The sequence below is a fragment of the Vespula pensylvanica genome, chromosome 10 (genome assembly GCF_014466175.1).
Source record: "Vespula pensylvanica isolate Volc-1 chromosome 10, ASM1446617v1, whole genome shotgun sequence".
Taxonomy (NCBI): Eukaryota; Metazoa; Arthropoda; class Insecta; order Hymenoptera; family Vespidae; genus Vespula; species Vespula pensylvanica.
Genome location: NC_057694.1, coordinates 4,502,824 through 4,521,702, shown reverse-complemented (window position 1 = coordinate 4,521,702; position 18,879 = coordinate 4,502,824). Strand labels below are relative to the sequence as shown.

Here is an 18,879-nt window from a genome sequence, read left to right as displayed (position 1 = left end):
AGATTAATCGTTTGCGTAAATAAAGATCATGATAAGCTACTAAATTTGATGGCGCGATAATGAACGCATCTAGAGTATGGTAATAACAGACAGGGTTGAGAATCATACTTCCGATAGAGTTAGTGGTAAGACTCAATGATAATTGGCTATAACGAGTTAGAAGTTAGGGAAGATAAACCGTAGATTGTAGAGCATTCGAGATTGGATGTCTTCGCATTTGTGTAGAGATAAGATGTTGCTTGGATTTTGGTTTATATCTATGTAATCATTTCATTTCTCAACTTGCAGTTTGCAAAGAAAACGAATTTTTGCAATTAATACTACTCATGTTACGGTGCATTCCGTGAATAGATGAAAATACGTGAGTATATATCTATATATGATTTATATATATTTGAATGCGTATTATCCTTCGATCTACCTCGACGAGTCTTCGTCAATGTTAGCAAACTGAATGAGTTCGCTTGAGTTAGTTCCCTGCGGTTCTTCGGCTACTCGGAGGGCGATGTGGTTGTTCCTTTTGTGACCTCTTGGGTTTGTAAGGCCCAAGTTCGACCATCGTGGTACACCACCTCCAAAGGAGCTTATTTGCGATGCAACCTTTGATTATTGTCAGACCAGATTACACGTCGAATTAATATAAGTTAATAAGAAAAAGAAAAAAAAAAGTTAGAAAAATAAATGTATTCAATTAAACAAAAGTTAATGATTATTGACGATGTAAGGTATATTTTACGATGAATTCAATTATAAATGTTTCAATCGATTTTCTCTTTACAAACTAAATTCTACTATAGCGTAAACTGAGTATTTTATAATTTTTTAAATTCGAAAAATATTTTAAAGCGCATTTTACCAAATCTTTTTTAATTAGATTTTAACGTGCTTAATGAGATCTTGTTAATCGACCAATGTACATACTGTTACGCAAATTGGAAAAGTAATAGAATATTGATCTGAACGGAAGCTTTTTAGTTTTTAATAACATATTTATAGATAAGCGAAAATATAGTTAGGATTCATAGAATACAAACGCAAAAAACAAGATAGAATGCGATAATAAATTTGGAAAAGAATGATAACAATATTGTAAAGAATTTTCCACTATTTTTTGCAGGATGGGAAGATAGAAGAATCTCGAGTCGAGCCATGTGTCTCGATGTAGCGTTAAGAACAATTGAGAAGTGAAGGCAGTAGAAAGAGCATGGAGGACCATACCACATACTGTGCAGAGCTCGGGAGGATATCTTTGGAAGAAATTGGCTAAAAGTCCGTCTAATTGGCTAAGAAGTCCGACCGTTGCTTTATTCTTGCTTGAAGTAATTTTATACCACAGATATTTTCTCTATTGACAAAAAAGGATTACATTTACTAATCCTGCATAACAAGATGAGAAAACGAATGATAAGAAACTGAGTGATATAGAATGATAAAGCATTGGCCTAAACGTTCAAGTGTTTTCTCATTCACGGTTCACCGTCAAATATAAGTGTACTTACCATAAATATGGAAATTTTATGATTATATCACTAAGATCCTACTCTATGGACTTTGAGAGCATTAAAGATAGGAGTAGATGAATAATACAAAAATACTTATAAATTAAAGGTTCATGCGTAAAACTAGAGTTTGGGAATCAAACCAAGGAATATGCATTACGGAAGATATAAGTGGGTCGCTTCTGAGTTTCGGGTTCTAAGCCATTTTATAAAAGAAATATATAAAATGTAAATATTTTTTACGTTTGAAATAAACTATGTATATGGAATACCGACCTTAAATAGAAAATGTGTAGCAAGTGAAATTAACGAAAAAAAATTTGCGACGCTTCAATTTTAGTAATTGATGTTCATGAGTATTTGTTGGAAATGTTTTAATTTGTTTGAAGATATATATTTATTCGATTACGCATTAATTATATAAAAAATAAAATCGAGAATAATTTAGCAAAAGTATGGGATAGAATTGCCGGTGTTTCTGGTAAATCAGAATTTCAAATCAAATGCATACGCATTATACGTTTTCATTCCGATGAATATACTTATCTACTGAAAATCCAATATTCGTGTTAGCAGTCGCTCTATAGTTTTGACGTTTATACCGAGCCCTCGAATTTTACAAGACAATAGGATTTTTATCGTGCAAATGAACGAATTTATACGAGCAGTGTTCGAAACGTTTTCCTACTCCGATTCGTAGCTTTTAACGTGTCCTCGGTGAATCCAGTCCTCGGGTTATCATGGCGTTAAATCGTTAATGGTTTCACATTATACCGAAACTCTATCGTGAATTCGTGAGACTAATCGTACCATTTACTTTTTAAGACGTGGTATATACCAGTACAACGGAGTTCTCGTAAAAGCTTCGTAAAGTTACTTTGTATCAATGTCACAAGAAAATTTTTTTTTATTAAGAGTATCGATTCAAAAAACTAAAAGACTTTTCTACTCTTCTGAGATTCTCTAATTTCTAAAGTTCGTCTTTTACATTTGGAAATGAGAGTTGAATCGTTAAGATTATATTAATAAATTCTATGATCAAAATCCGAAATATTCGAGTGATATTCATCTCTCTTAAATCTCTCTAAAAAATTATTGATAGGATCGACAATAATTTGATAAAAAAAAAAAAAAAATAAAGAAATGACATGTTGAGGGAGAAAATAGACAAGCAGTATTCTACCGTTTCGCTTATCGATCGTTGAGACCCATAAAGTTAAGCATACGCGCTCCAGTGAGAAAAGGGAGAGAATCCTTCTCATGATAAACAGAATCATGACGCAAAAGGCGACTACGAGGGCGTTACCAGCGAGTCCGACATTCTATTTTGTTGCTGGCAAAGCAAAACTTTTCCTTGTCCTGGTTCTTTTACGATCAACGGATATCTATTGCCGACGGTGAATCAGAAAAAGGGAATAGAAAAAAATGGACGTTTCAGGGATTCCTTTTTCCGTATTTTATTTTTATTTGAGATAGAGTCGTCGTCGAACTAGCCGCGTGACGTAGTAATCGTAAAGCCGATCGTCGAGAAGGAAATGTTTCTACGGATTTAGAGATTAGAATTCGTATTCCAGGAACAGACAAATTTGTCGTACTCGATGGGTCCTCTCTACGAGTCCTAGCAATAACGCCTTTTATGAGGCTTCTTGTACTCGAAAAGCGTAAAATAAGATCGTTCCTACCTTTAAGAAATTTAAGGTCGACGAGTCTGAATCGAATCGGGATGAACCTTACGAATTTACGATGCGATTTCATTTGTTAACATCCAACATTAAAGGATCTTCTAATTATATTTACAAAAGTTAATAGGATGAAGAAGTTGTTCGTTAATATTACATGTATCATTATACTCGAAACATCGTAGTTTATGTTAGGAAATAATGCGATTCTCTTTTAAAGCATTTTAAGAAAAATATAACAAGTAAAGAATTATATCGATTAAGAGCATGCGAAAGTAATGGAATAGGTAGATCGAAATTAGACCGTAGGTAAACCGTTTGTAAATATTCATGGGACTTTCTAGGAATTTGCTATGGTTTTCCTCTGTCGAAAGTAATCTCTTTGCAGTAATTAAGACGATTAACGTGCAAGCTACTAAGGAAACTACGAGAAGAAAGTCGCACAAGTTGATGCTTCTGCGTATCTTCTTCAAGAGAAAAGCTCGGATTGAAATAAAGCTATCAGCAATCTTACGGTATTGTAATTAAATGAAAAAAATCCGCTTTGGTCTTTTAGAAATTTATCGATAGCATTATCCTTTGTTTCCCGGGAGTCATTAACGAATTCACTGAGCAATAATTAAGTAAGATAATTAAATCTTAAAGTAACTTTTTTTATATATTTTTGACTTTTATTGACTTGACAAAGTCTGAAAATCATTTTTGCTTGAGAAGTATGGCAATAATTGTTTATCTTCCTTCACAAATTAATTTGATAAAGTTTAACGAATGAAACAAAGCGAAAAGTCACAAAATATTGATTCTCGATTTTAAACGAAAAAAGAAAGTCATTTTATTTTCATGTAGAGTTTTATACAATGAACAAATGTTTGTCATCGGATGATGAATAGAGAGAGAGAGAGGAGCGTGATAAAGGGAGGAGGATGATGTCTGTGAAAAGTTGGTGAATAACTCGTTTCAAAGCAATTTGATGAGAACGGTATCGTCTATGCTGCGATTTCGATTTTGCCGCGGCACGTTTCGATGTTCTGGATGTAAAGATACGGTGCAAATGCGAGAGGAGTGGCGGAAGCGGCCGTATAAAATCTAAATAGCCGGCCGTAAAACAAGAAACACGTCGTCCTTACTCGACTGGGCTGGAGAGAAGTCTCACTCTGTCTCTTCCATTCGATAAAATCTGCTCTAGCTTCGTTCCTTCTCTGATCTTTGTTCGAAGCGCAATGGACCCATCTTCTAACAGTCTCTCGAGCGCGTTGATATCGCTCGCTTTTCGAGGATCGCTTGTCGTAAATTCTTAACGAAAACCTCTCGCGAAAACCGTTCGGGAACGTCGTTATTTCCTTCTTCTGAAGGACGAAACGGACGTTACGACGAATAATTTTTCCTTGCGAAAATCGAAGCTGAGAGAATCAGAAATCGTGCGCATTTGCATCGCGATATCGGAAGATAAGGTTTCTCGTTGAAAATTTTATTTCTTTGACCTTTTTTGACTTAGCATTTCGAAGAGATCGAATATATAACAAGAACTTGTTTATTTTTAAGAAATACATTTTAAATGGATCACCGTTGTATCATATTATGGATTTATAAAATATAAAAGTAACAAGTAGAGAGCCAATGCTGTTTATAAATATACTTTTTAAGAAAATGATTGTACTTTTAAATGACACTTTTGAGAACCAGTCGAGTAATAGTTTTGTTTGTCATTGAAAGAAATCTAAATTCACCGAATTCAGTTGGTTCGAATTCGTTCTATACCAACTGAATATTATTACGTGATTTTCATCATTATCCTATTACGTTTTTGGTTTTCTCATTGATTTTTGAGATGAAAATTGATTCATGTCAGTCCAAAGTTCTGAGCGTCAACGTATGTAAAATTTGTTAATCACCGCTACATAACCAACTCGCTACTCGTGAGTAAAATAATAAGCCGAAAGCTTCTTTGTAACCACATAGTGAAGAGTAATTCTTTTTTTTCCACTTTTCTTTCAAGGTTTCCCCACTTTTTCCTCCGGACTGACGTTGAAATAGACCAGGATCCTGAATCGCCACAAGGCGTTTTCTCATAGCTACATTTCGAAAAGAGAATGAGAAGAAAAAAGAGAAGAGATAAAAGGAGAGAGAGAGAGAGAGAGAGAGAGAGAGAGAGAGAGAGAGAGAGAAAGAAAGGCAGAGGAAGAGAAAAGAAATAGTAGAAGCAACGAAGGGCTTTTAAAATGCTTTTTACCGATGAACTCCATAGAGTTTGGACGGGGAACAATGGCACGCTTCTGAGCTTCGTCGATTTACGATCGACGAACGATTTCGATCTATTGTCCCCGATCCATTAATTAAAATGTATTCCGCCGAGAGGACGCGCGTACGGATCATTTGTTTTCGTTTGCCGTCGGATCGAAGAACGATACGAAGTACAAAAGGATGTTTCGACGTTCGATGAGAATCGTTACGTTCGATGCGGCACTATGTTTGCGTCTATCGCGAAATGGTACTTTCCATGAAACGAAGTTTTTTAATCAACGATTTTTATATCGCCGTTCGGCCATACGAACGATGCTTTTTCCTCTTTTTTTTTCTTTTTACTTAAATGTATGGAAACCGGGATGCGTATTACAAATAGATATATTATATATCTATGTATGTATTCAGTTAATTTTTTCTCTTTTTCTATCATTTATATAAACGCGGCGCGCATATATAACTTTTCGAATTGTGCACGTGTTCCGTTAACAAAATACATAATTACATTGGAAAAGTAATTAATAAAGGAATATAGTTTTGCGTGTCTACGTGAACATAAATTACAATGGAGGTCGGCCGATTTGCAATAAAGCAAATTATTCATTCGGTTTAATTACCGTTAATGAATCATTTATAGAAAATGTATCGATAATACTACTACCATTTTCATAGCTTTCCTTATTTTTAGTGTCAACGAAACGATCATAACGTAACAAAAAGGATCAGAGAGAATTTATTTGAATGGATAATTCGATTTATATTCGGACAATTCTATTTGTCAGTGTATTACGAATACGGTCGTAGCCAATGGAATGTTAGTGGAATTTTTATCATGAATTGATATTGGCTAAACAATTTGAAGGAAACGAAAGAATCGCTATACGGGGAGAAATCTGGTGGAGTAGACGTGAAAATAAGAAGAAAAATTGGAAGAGAAGGAAGGTACGGAAGAATGTAGAAGGAATGTATGTTACCGGTCAGTTTTTCCATTTTCTTCGATCATTTCAATATATTCTCGGCTTTATTTGCAATCGCTCTATTTCTTTTTCTTGGTGTGATTTTTTGCTGATCGCACACAAATATCGTTAAATATGATAATTTTAGTATTTGTGTAAGATTTTCTTGCAAATGGAAATTGAAATAAAATTCAGAAAATCTTTTATATATAAGTATTGCAGAAAAAGCGATTTATTAAAAAATGGAATAAAAATCAAGTCGCAGATGCATCTACGATTTCTCATTTTCGTATTAATTTTAATTAGTATTAAATAGATTTCAGATACCTAATAGAGTATAATAGATTATTAATCTATTTATGTAAGTTAACGATTAAATAGCGATTTTTCTCTTTGTCGATGAAAGAATAATGCTTCTCTTTATCTTATTTCTTTTATCCTTTCTCTTTCGAGTTCTGTCCTTTTATATCCCTTGCGAGTTCGAGCGCGAACTTTATTAAATATTAAAGAACGATCCACGAAAGCTACCGCTTTCTGTCTTTGCTGTTTCTCAAGAGTTTAACTTTTCTCTTTTCCACTCCAAATTTCTTTGCTCCTTTTTCTCGCTTTTTCTTTCTAGTGCCTATAGTTGCTTCCATGTTTCTTTTCCTTTCACATTCAGCACGTTTCTCACAAATCTTCACCCTCTTGTCGAATTTAGGTTTAATGATGAAAAGAAATACTAGGACTTTCTTTTCCCCATTGAGCCGGTATTCGTATTACATGTGTGAATTAATTACTATGTAAAATAAAATTCTCTTACAACTGATATACTTATTAGGCACTACTTTCTGAGCGAATTAAAATATGTAATCGGATTTGGTGGAGGCTAGATAACGCGAGTGGACTGAACGATCACTTTGATGATATCGAGGTGAAAAAAAAAGAAAAAAGAAAAACACGATTCTGGCAAACGAAACGAGCGAAAAATATGCGACAGAGAGAGATCGGCCCGGACAGACTTTTTTGGTATAGGTTTCGAGCGGCCGGTCATCGATTTCGCGTATGCCGGTAGTCGTACGGTAGTAGGATGTTGAAAAAAAAAGCGAGCATAAAAAACAAGCTGGAAGAAGGATTGAAACGTGAGCGTGATAAACGTGATTGATGAGTGGCGGTCCACGATCGTTCTGCATTTCCGTGCAATATTTTCGCGGGGTAGAGTTAAAAAATAGAGCGAAGGGGTAGTGAGGCTTGGAGCTGGTGTCTGGTTGGAGGCTTGGTATAGTAAAAGGGGTAGAGAGGGGGTAAAGAAAAATCGTGTCAGCGTGTGCAACGAGAACGGTCGACGAACGATGGTCATACTACCGCGTTGGAATCCTGAAATTTGCATTTATGATCCTCCAATTAGCGATTTTCGAGTTTGCCCGCAAACGCGCTTTTGTCGGATCGTTACGTTCCAATGCATAAATGAGAATATGTCCATTAAACCTTCTGCAAGCGTTATCTTTTTTTTTTCTTTTTTATTCTACTTTTTACACGTTCTCGTTTTAATTTGTTAGCCTAACACCGTCGTGTAGTCGTCGTCGTCGACGTCTTTGTCGTTGCTTTTGGATTCTTTGCCGTCATAAATCGCAAATCCATCGGTAACTGCGATCGCTCTTTTCTTGTCCGAGGATAAAGCGATGCTCGCCGAAGAAAGCCGGAGCTCTATTTTGTCGTAAAAGAATCGATCAACGAAGAAAGAGCAGAGTCTTTGACCGCTAGCGATCGTAGAAAGGGAGATAAATTTTTTTCATTATAAATCGTTAACGAGACAAGGAATTATTATGGATCTTGAAAAATATATAAAAATGTTATTGCTCTAGATATTTCATGGAAGAACAATATTAATGGATACGACGTGAAGATGGAAAATGGATGCTTAAAATATCGGTTCGTACTGATGTAAAAAGTTCAAATTGATGCTACGTTCTGACCGCTTGTTCGTCCAAAGATACACGTAGCCCGGTTATTAAATACGCTCTCTTTTCTAGTTCAAATTTCATATAAGTCTATATGTTATGGCAATGTTCTAGCGAGCGCCGGAAGTATTTGCGTATGATACCCTGCAATTTACAAATAACAATTTTTCTCTTTCTCTCTCTCTCTCTCTCTCTCTCTCTCTCTCTCTTTTCTTCTGTTTCACTTGGCAAACAAAGCCACTTCTGATGTTTCCGAAACGGATAAAGAAATAGTCGAAAAGTTTTATTTGTTTGTGTACGCAGCTATACAGAAATAGTTTCTGCTGGCAAGCAAAAATAGCAAAAGAGTGATACTGAATAAATAAGAAAGCACTACTACTGTATTCATTTTGCTCGAATTAAATATGACGAGCAACGAAGTAATTTTAACTTTCGAAGTAAAATTTAACTTCCAGTATTAGCAAATATGCAGAATGTTCAGTTGGACTATATTTTGTCTGAATACGTGTACATCGATAGATTTGTAGAATCGTATCAAAAAGTAAAATAATAGATTAAAGATAAATTTTACGAAATTAATATTTTATGTAAATATTAACTTGCTGCTCATGTATTTTTCAAATTTCAAAATTTTTCATGTTAAAAATTTGTGTGCGTAGTTTTTAAACGTAGTTTTTACGATGAAATCATCCTTTGTATAAAAAGAAGGGCGATCGATTCTAGAGATTTGTCATTAAAATGCTTGGGTTCTCGGGAAATATCTGAGAAAGGGAATGTTTGGCTCGTTCGAGCGCAATCTCCTTGTGGCTTAAGAGGCCATGGTTTACTTTGTTGACCTTTATCGTGTCGTCTCTTCTACTTTCTCCTTCGCTTGGTTATATAATCACTACGTAAAATACCAAGCGCTCGAGCAAAAGACCGGATCTTGCATTGTCATTCACTTTTATTTTTTTCTTCGTCTTTATATTCCATTCGTATGTACTCGAACGATCGTAAGAAATAAAATGAATTCTTCACAAGGTAAAAATTATCGCAAGGCATTAATACTCTTGATCGTTCCTTTTTCGAGCGCTGTTCTATCGTCCCTTATTTTTCTTCAAGGTATCTGCACAAGAGATAGTAGGATATTCGAAGAATTCTGTTTCCGAAAAGAATGTTACTCGTCCATTTGAACTTAAAGCCTTTAGATCTTGGAAAAGTATTAAAAAAGAAAAAAATTATCTATCTATCCGTGTGTACTATGTATTATCATCCTTTTGAATTTATTTTGTCTTTTAATACTTTCTATGCAGATCTACATTTAATTGCAAGGATATGCATTTGTCCTGATATATCGAAATATCGAAGAGACATCTTATTGATATTAATAATCAAAGATCTTTCGTTACCATAGATTTCAATAACGTAGCAGAAAAGCAATTTGTGTTTTTAAAATCGACCGTCGTCAGTGGAGACGTGTTTTAAACGTTTTTTCAATGAAATCTTTCGTGCGAGCATCGAAAAAATCTTTCGTGCATTTTCATTTATAACGCTTATCGGTGATATACTATCGCGAGAGAGTACTTTCGAGTTTAGATTACGATATGCAGGAAAATGGATTTCGGAGAGCGTATCGTTTGAAGCACATACATATAGAGAATATGAAAATAGCGAAGGGAAAGGGCGATGGCGTTGGAAAAAGACGAGAGTGGTCGGGTATTCCTATATTTCACAAGCACGTATATTTTTTTACATTCAAGTCGTTCTTTTAGCTCGTTCGCTCGTTCGTTCACTTTCTCCTTCTCATCTTTTCGAGTGATCGACGAAATGAAAAAATCGAAATGGTAAAAGCTCCTCGAATATTTCCAGTACATTTAAATTTGACGTGTGCTAAGTTTCATACATTTTCCAAATTTCCTTTCCTCTTTCGCCACGGTCATGCCGAAATCACAAATAGCTCATAGCTTAATTTATTGATTTGACGAAGACTTGAGGAAGAGAAAAGTAGTTAATGAATTAAAGGATTTCGATCTTCCAAAAAAATCAAATATATCGGAAATTCACCGATTATAAAAGGAAAGTAAGTAAAAGCAACTAACTTGAGCTTTTTGTCGAAAATTTTCATTTGTGATCACACTGTGCCGGCATCATTTCCGCCGGCAATAACCTTTCTTTTATCTCCTATTTGGCACTTTTACAAGTTTGCATGGTAATATCAGCTTGGACGATACTGGCTGTACTCCAAGGACGAAAATTGAGCTAAGCTACGACTCGAATATCGATGCTCGATCAGTTAGTAAGAATAACGGATGATGAATTGATGCACATCGACGTTCTCTACTGAGAAGCGTGAGAAGTGTCTCGATCGTTGCGTTAAACATAAGGCGTGCTATCACCATTTCTAGATTCGTTCCGCGGAAAATGGACGATCTGTTTCGTAGCAGCAAAGCGGTAAGATCGTAGTAAATATACTCTAAGCGGGCGGTTTCTCTGCGATTTATTGCAAATAAAGGTGCCATCGACGGATGAGAAAATGCTTGGCAGAAGGAAATAAGGCTAGACCAGAGGAAGAATGGGGTCGCAGAGCAAAGCCTGCCAGAAAGATATGTTCTCAGGTTTGCGTGCGCAAGCCAGCCAGACGCGCGATGCACGGAAATCGGAAGGCCTCGTAAAATCGGGACCATCCCCTCGCTAAGAACTTTCGGTTTCCCGATATGCTCGATGCATCGAGCCGGCCAAACTCACAAATTTTCCCGGAATCTCTTTCCCCGCTTTTCCGTTTTTTCGCTCTTTCATCGTTCCCTTCTACTTTTTCAACGTAGAAACGAAATCGTTTCTTCATTTTAAACGAATGGTCTCTTTCGAGAACGTGAGAAACTCTCGCGAAGATGCATCTCCCAAGACGAATTGCGCGACGCGTTTCTTCGCAATAATTTTCCAACGGAATTACGAAACTTTTCGTTCACAGCGACATCCAATCTAGTTTCCGACGGAAACTTGTTATCGAAATGAAGCGCATAAATATCATCGATGTAAAGAGATATTTCAGTTTAATAGCGACTTACGAAAGTATTTGCTTTTTGTTTTTCTTTTCTTTTTTTTTTGCTTTGTTTTGTTAGTTTTTTGTCTATTGTCGTAAAAAAACTCGGTTGAAGAAAAATTTGCAAAGAAGGACGATATGGATTTTCTATATGTTCCGTTGCCGCGAGTCGGGGCTGAAAACTCGAAACTCGATATGCAACGAAGCTTCGTATGAATTTATTTAAATACCACGAGGAAACAAAGAGGAAACTTCAACGAGAGTATCGCTTCTCGGCGAGAGGAATGAGGGAAAATAAAGTATCTCGAGCACAACCATGTTGTGTTTCCCTATGCGAATGTGCAAAATGCAGTGAGTCCAATCGCGGTGTTGATGGTTCTGGTTATTCGTTCGTGACGCAATATCGATGCGACAATATGCAGCCGGATTGGATGAATTTTGTTTACCGACTATCTGCAACTACAGAATCTACAGAATCTTCTTTAAGCAGTAAAACAAAACTTTTGCATGGTTCGAGTAGATATAAGTAATAAATAAAATTCTCACGTAGCGCGATAAAATACGTTTTACATTGTAACGGATGTCGACGTACGGCTTATATCAAAATAAAGAGATTTATAAACGCGCACGTATATGCTGCTTATAGATACCTAATGCAATCGCGTTATCGTTATTAAATGCTTTCGTCCATAACATATTAATCCGAGTATTCGTTTTACGGCAGATTTAATAATCGTATATTCCATCAGCGAGAAGATCATTATTTGAATACGTGAAGCATTTGAAGAATAAAAAATACGAGTTCTGCAATATGTCCTTTGACGATATTCCGATAAATTGAAGTATCCTACCTTTAATTGATTATCGTAGCGATACTGTTTTGCTACGTGAGATTAAGCATTTAGAAGTTTGCAATTGCATGGCAGTAGTAATAAATAGGAATGGAAATTATAATCCGTCAATATTTAGATTCATTAAAGGTGAAAGCGTTTCATAGTTGGTTTTTGCTCGATTATAATTTAAGAGTAAATTCTGTGAATTAATTAACGTTGATGTAAATACGTTTAATGATAGTTCTGTAGTTCTGTAGTAATCTTCAATGTTGCCTCTGTGATGATTCACCAGATAAGATTCGAAGTTTTTCTCCTCGTTTCTCCTGTATTTCCATTTCGAGGTAAATACTTATTTCTATCAAAGATACAAGAGATATCGTATTTCACGAGTACTTTAATTATGTAATTAAAGCTCGTTTTATGTCAAGACAAAAGGAATCTTCGATTCAGAGGGATACCTCTCAATTATTTATTTCTTTTTTTTTTTCAATGAAATTAAAGATTCGATTCTCAAAGCACAATAAATCGATGAATCAGATTTTATTTTTACAATTTTCAAGGATGTCGATTAGGCGATCTTGAAAGAGAGTAAGTAACACGAGTGAACCTTTATCTCGAGTATTCGCTCTTAACTCCCATAGCCGCGCATGGTAATAAATAACTGGGTAAAACCAGCGGTGAACATTTATCGTATGCCGTGATTTGTGGAGTGGGTAGCTCTTTACAATGGTGCGTCTACTAGAGATGCTGGCAAGGAAAGCGAAGGAAAAGCCGTCTCTACGTTCTCTTAGAAATCATTCTACATGCTTGCTATCGAATATCTTCTTTTCTTTACCAAGAATCAAATTTCCTTTCCCTTTTCCATTTAATACGTCTAGTATCGAAATAGTTTATCAACGTTTTTGACGTATCTTTCGTCACCAAATTTTTCTGGTTGCTACAGATTAGTGAAGTAATTATCGGCTTTATGTCATTTCGAGCTCACATTTTTGCTCGAAGAGCTTGGAGAATTTTTTCGATTTTTCGATGTACCCTGCAAATGGCTAAATTTCTTCTTCAAAGTAGCTAGGTTTTATCGCGAGCGAACGACAAAGTTCCGTTCGTGCTTCGCAAGTAGCAATCCTTTTCTGTCCAATTTATAGAGCTCACGTTTGCTCGATCTCCTCCTCTTTTCTCTCGTTCGAAACAACTCTCTAAACTAAACTGTTTCCAGTTTTCCAAAGAGCTTAAGGCTCTTACAATTGCTCAAAGACGATGCCGTGGTGCATTATAGCTTCCCGTTAGAAACGTCACGTTTTTTTTTCTATTGTCTATTTCGTTTTTCTGAAAAATCACATGAGCAGATGAGAAGAAAAGAAATCTATTCGTTTGTAACGTCTGTTTTTCTTTTTATAAATTCAGGCATTTATCATTAAGGTAATTTTGTCAAGTTTAATAAATGTATCTATGATTTATATAAAAAAAGTTTACCGTCAGTCAACAATATATACGCAATAAAATACTGTAGTTTGCAAGTAAAATGATACATGTCAAAAAGAGAAAATAAAACAAACGTGCAAAGCGATTGCATAGAAAAGGTAAACGCGAAAGTAAACACAAGCAGAGTAATTAAACGTAGGGAATTAAAATGAGAGTGTTGCAACATGTTTAGAGATTCATTCTGACGGATGAAAAATGAAATGAGATGAAGCAACTATTACTTCTGGAAAAGATATTTCTATATAAATCCCTGAGGTCTAAATCTCAAGTTTTCTGTATTTTTTCATGACAATTTTTCTGAACTAGAAGAAAAAAATAATGAATGCGAATAAATGAGTAAGCCTGATGAGTAATTGAAAATCTCGGTTGAAGTAAAAGAAATCGTTGATTTGCCTAAGGCGACGCATAATGGTTGCGGAGACATCACACAGAGACAAAATTAATCCGCAATTTAGATAAAAGTCCATATTTAATGGAAAAGAAATTTCAAGGAAGAGCTTTGATATTTGAATGAGTGATCAAAGAGAAAGAGAAAACGAGAAGTTTAGAGGTGCGATTCTTCGTTCGTAGGAAGGTAAGGTTGGTTACGGTGAATTCGAGTTTGTATGACTCGTCCGATAATGGGAACTACGAAATAGCTTTCCAGTAAATGAACACGCACTATGCCCAGCATTCCACGTGGGACGACGCACGAGAATTTGCGATGAGGAGCATTCGCTTGAACGAACAGATCGTTAACCGCCTGACGCGATACCAGTGCTAACTCGCATGGCGTCGACCAACCCTTGAAGAACCAACTCCTCCACGTCTGCGATTTCATTTTCATCAATGGTTAATAGACTCCGATCTTTCATCCAGCGAGATCATTCAGCAAGTACGATTTCGATTTCGATTGAATATTTCTTCGTAATGAATTCTATTTTTAATCGGATTTTTTTCTTTTAGAGTACAACGTACCGTTCTTAACGATCACATAAGTTTAGATATATTTATTTTAATTTTGTCGTTCTTGTCTCTTCCTACGGTTTAACATCGATGTAAATACTTTTTGTGTTGGGATTAAAGTGAACGCGAATTAGTATCGTATGTACGTATGTAGAAGTTAAAAAAAAATATATTCACAAATCCTTTATAGTTTTTATAAATGTTATTTCTCCAACAATACTGGGATAATGCTTAAGGAATAATATAAATATATCATAATAATTGTAATTTCATTTTTAATGAGATGTTGAATTTGAATTTATTTCACGATATCATGTAAACGATATTCCGTCGGTAGTGCAACAACGTTACTCCTCGCTAATGTTATTGTTGCTCGGCATTCGTCCATCCGTATCGATTAGGCAAATGTACTAACGTACCTACAACGAATACACATATCGAGGGAAGAGATTCCGCTCGAATAGAGATTCCGTTCTATATCCCTTTGTGCGGTTATTACTCTTTGCAAGCTTGTAAGCTTTTCCAAAGGATATGTTTTGCATCGAGAGTGCGAACGTTGATCACGACCTATCTCGATCATGAGTGCATAAGATATCAACCAGATTAAATCGATCGTATTAAGCAGATTAAACCGATTATATTAAGTAGATTAAATCGATCGTATTCGTACCTTTTACAATGTTCAAGACCGATTAGCTACATAGATTTTTGTTGATGTCTTTCGTACGTCGATGAATATTTTTTAAAGTAAGGTAAACAGTCATCTTCGTGTAAAAAGCGGAACGATATTTTTTCGGCGATTTTAATCGCTCGATTGCAGTTAGACTTTCATTGATAGCATATTCGATCTGTAGGATCGAAGGATACAAAATATTTGTGGATACCGAAAGAGCTCTAATCGTGAATTTTACGTGGTGCAATAGTTTTCATGCGACTGAACAGATCGTTAACCACGTGACATGGGGTATGCGGTTAACCTCAGCCCCCTTTCTCTTTCATCTACGTTCTAGTTATTCTACACCTACCATTACCCGCTTACGACCTTGCGGCAGAGACCCAATCTAGCCACATGGAGTCGAATTGTATGTAACCATGTTGATTATTAATACTTCCCCTGGGATAAATTACATTGCACATCGACACGCCTAACGAGCTAAATTGCTATTGGAAATTAACCTAGTGGCGCGTAATCGCTAGAGAACCGCTTTGTCTTATCTTTATCTTGTGTATCTGTTTCCTATCGATATTATCGAAATATTTAATACAATATAATCCATAATCTTAATAGTTCGATGTCAATGAAAATTTGTTACTGCTTCGATTCGAAGAAATGGACAGCGAAAAAGTCAATATTAATGTTTTCTTAACCGCAGTCGTGTCGCATTACATGTTTATATACACACGTGTAGGTGCATACGACGCGTGTGGTGGCACAAGTTAGGATAGCCGTGCAGCACGTGTCTGATAAAGTACATATCGTTACCACTGACAGGGCGATGCTAACGTTGATAGATGCACGGTTATGAGCCACTTTGTAACGACGATGGCCATTCATCCTATTCGCGATATACTTCATTTTGAAATGCATTACGATTCGTCTCATGTAGAGAACAAAATTAACGTTTGGAAGAGATTGACATTATCATTTTTGAATATTATCATTTCATTTAAAGAGAAGTTGATGTATGTTAACAATTTTACGATATATAAACAGAAGATATACGCTTTTTCTTCAAATTTGAACTCGAATTTGAAGCGTCGCGATACGAAAGAGATCGACGCAGGAATTGGAGAATCCGATAGAGTATTAGAAATAAAAAGAGAACAAAAGTGAAAAATACAAATCGTATATACAAATAACGAAAGAATGAAGTAAGAATGGAAGAGATCTCCAAGTATGTTCGTTGCGCTGTTTCCCACAGGAATCTGTTTATTGGTGGAAGATTATTAAGCGAAAGTTTCGTCTGAAAATTACATGTCCACTGCTGTAATCTTCTTTCCTCGCATTCCTTGAATACTTCTTATAATGCGATTCTTGCAAAATTCATTTAGTTCAAAATTAACTAAATCAATTTGTTTATAAAACTTCGACTTACGGAATAACAGGAAAATCTGATATCAAAAAAAAAAAAAGAAAAAGGAATGTAAAAAGCATACATTATTAACGATTTTAATATGAGACGATGTTATTTTATAAATTATTGTATGACGTTATTTGACAAAATCGGAATATTCTAAACGTATGCATCGCATGGACAATACTAAAATTAAATGGTTATGTGGAAATGTATATTTCCGTAACAAATTGATGGAATATTTTTAGTATATTTTTTTAAATTGTTATCGTGCAAATGGATTAAAAATAAATCGGCCAATATGAGAGTGCATGTATTTCGAAACAGATAAAATGAGAGAGACGGAAACAAGAACAGACGGATAGACAAACAAGAAGAGAGTGAATTGGCTGGCACTATAGTTAGCGGAGAAATCGAGTACTAACATCGAGATTTCTACGAGAATGTGCGGGTGATGCCATAGCGATTACGTAGCGAGTTAATGCCAAATGTTCGCATATACATGCGAACGGAGGGATAATACAGGACACATCGAGTGGCCGATCGGACATTGTCGTAAATAAACGGATAACGATAGCTCGTATCTGCCGGAAACAAGCAGACGTTTCCGCTGTGCGATCTCCTACACCTAAATCTTCTTCACGATAAATTAGATGTAAATGGATAAGGAGTACATAATTTCGCGTGAATAAGTTCCCAAATTTGACGGTCTATTATTTCCGTTTCGATCTTTCTCTTGCGAATATGACAAATCGCCATATTCGTCCGTTCAATTATGTCATCGGAATATCGCGATCGATATTATGCGAGATAACTTTGCGTTTTCCATCGATATTTATGGCACGGACTTTGACTGTTACGTCGATGTTGGTGCGATTTTGGATCGAGATAAGGAAGGAAAGATTTTCAAAGCTTTCTTCTTGATTGGCTTTTCAACAATCAGTTAAATCTTTTAGCTCGCTTTAAAATCAATGTAATAAGTTGCTCGATCCGTTTGAATAGCAAGCGTTAAACTTTTCTTTTGTTTGAGACGGGGGAGAAGAACGTTTTCTACCGTATCAAGACGATTTTCCTTTAAAGACGATCGAGAATTACGAGGATCCTTGTTTGAGGACGATCGTAGTGTAGAATACGCTTGCGTTCGAATGAAATTCCAATCCCGCTTGATACGTCTCTCCTCTTTTGTCCTTACTAGCTTTGAGGAATTTATCGGAATAATCGAATTTATTCTTTTCGTTATAGAGGATCGCTTCGAAAGTATTGAAACCGCGATATCCTTCACCTTTTTCTTTTCCCGTTTTAGTTTTTCCTATCATTCGGGACGATCGAATGGAAGAACGTACTCACAGTGCACTTTCAGTTTCCATCGATCTTCTATGGCTGCTTCTGGTAACTTTGGATTCTCTGCACGACACGCAAGAAACTTGCCGTCATCGTCGATGTTTGGTATCCATTGGAGCACGCTTACGCTCGTACCTCCTTCCTGAAACTAAGTATTTTTCATTAAACATTAGGAAAACATTCATTAAACATTTAATCAAATGAACAATTTTTAACCAGTATATGTCTTATGAATCGTTATAATTTTATTCCTTTATAATGGATCATAACTTTCAATTAACATACTACACCTATTTATGTCTTATTAATTTCATTTTTTCTTCTATCGATATATATTATTTTGACAAGTAAAATTACTTAAATACTTTTTATTATTAGATTTGTCAAGTATGATGAAATAGAGATTTATCGATTGGTAAACGCTTGTAGTTAATTTTGTAGTTTTACGATTTGAAAAGTGAACTTATACTAAAAGTTTTTAAAAGTAATTGATTTTTAAAATCACCTAGGAATTTCTAGCCTATCCTATACTATTGAATAAACCATATTCAAGTAATTATTAATTCGAACCGAAAGCAAACCCATGTGGTATAACGCATGATTATAAGAATAACGAAACTTTATACTTTTTGGTCGGATCAAAGTATAAATCGAATAATGGGGACTTTAACAGAGAATCCTTTTTTTTGTGTAACTTTTGTACCTTTTTCAGTATGGGATCAATTTTTATCAAAGCAATGAGATCCGATTTCACATGGATCAAATTTGTTGGTTGTTCAATAAATTGCATACTGTCTATCTCTTATTACGAGTTTATAAATTGATGATATGCAAAATGGCTGTTCGTATTGAATTCCATAGTTAAACGTGAC

General features: G+C 35.4%; 1 protein-coding gene across 2 annotated transcripts in view; it reads right to left on the bottom strand.

Moving 5' to 3' along the window:
• Positions 1-18,879, bottom strand: part of LOC122632691 (nephrin-like) — a 112,195-nt gene that overhangs the window by 20,406 nt on the left and 72,910 nt on the right. For both annotated transcript variants that reach the window (XM_043819817.1, XM_043819818.1), the window contains exon 8: positions 18,014-18,155. In XM_043819817.1, coding sequence (XP_043675752.1) covers positions 18,014-18,155 — 142 coding nt within the window. The remainder of the gene's footprint in view (positions 1-18,013; positions 18,156-18,879) is intronic.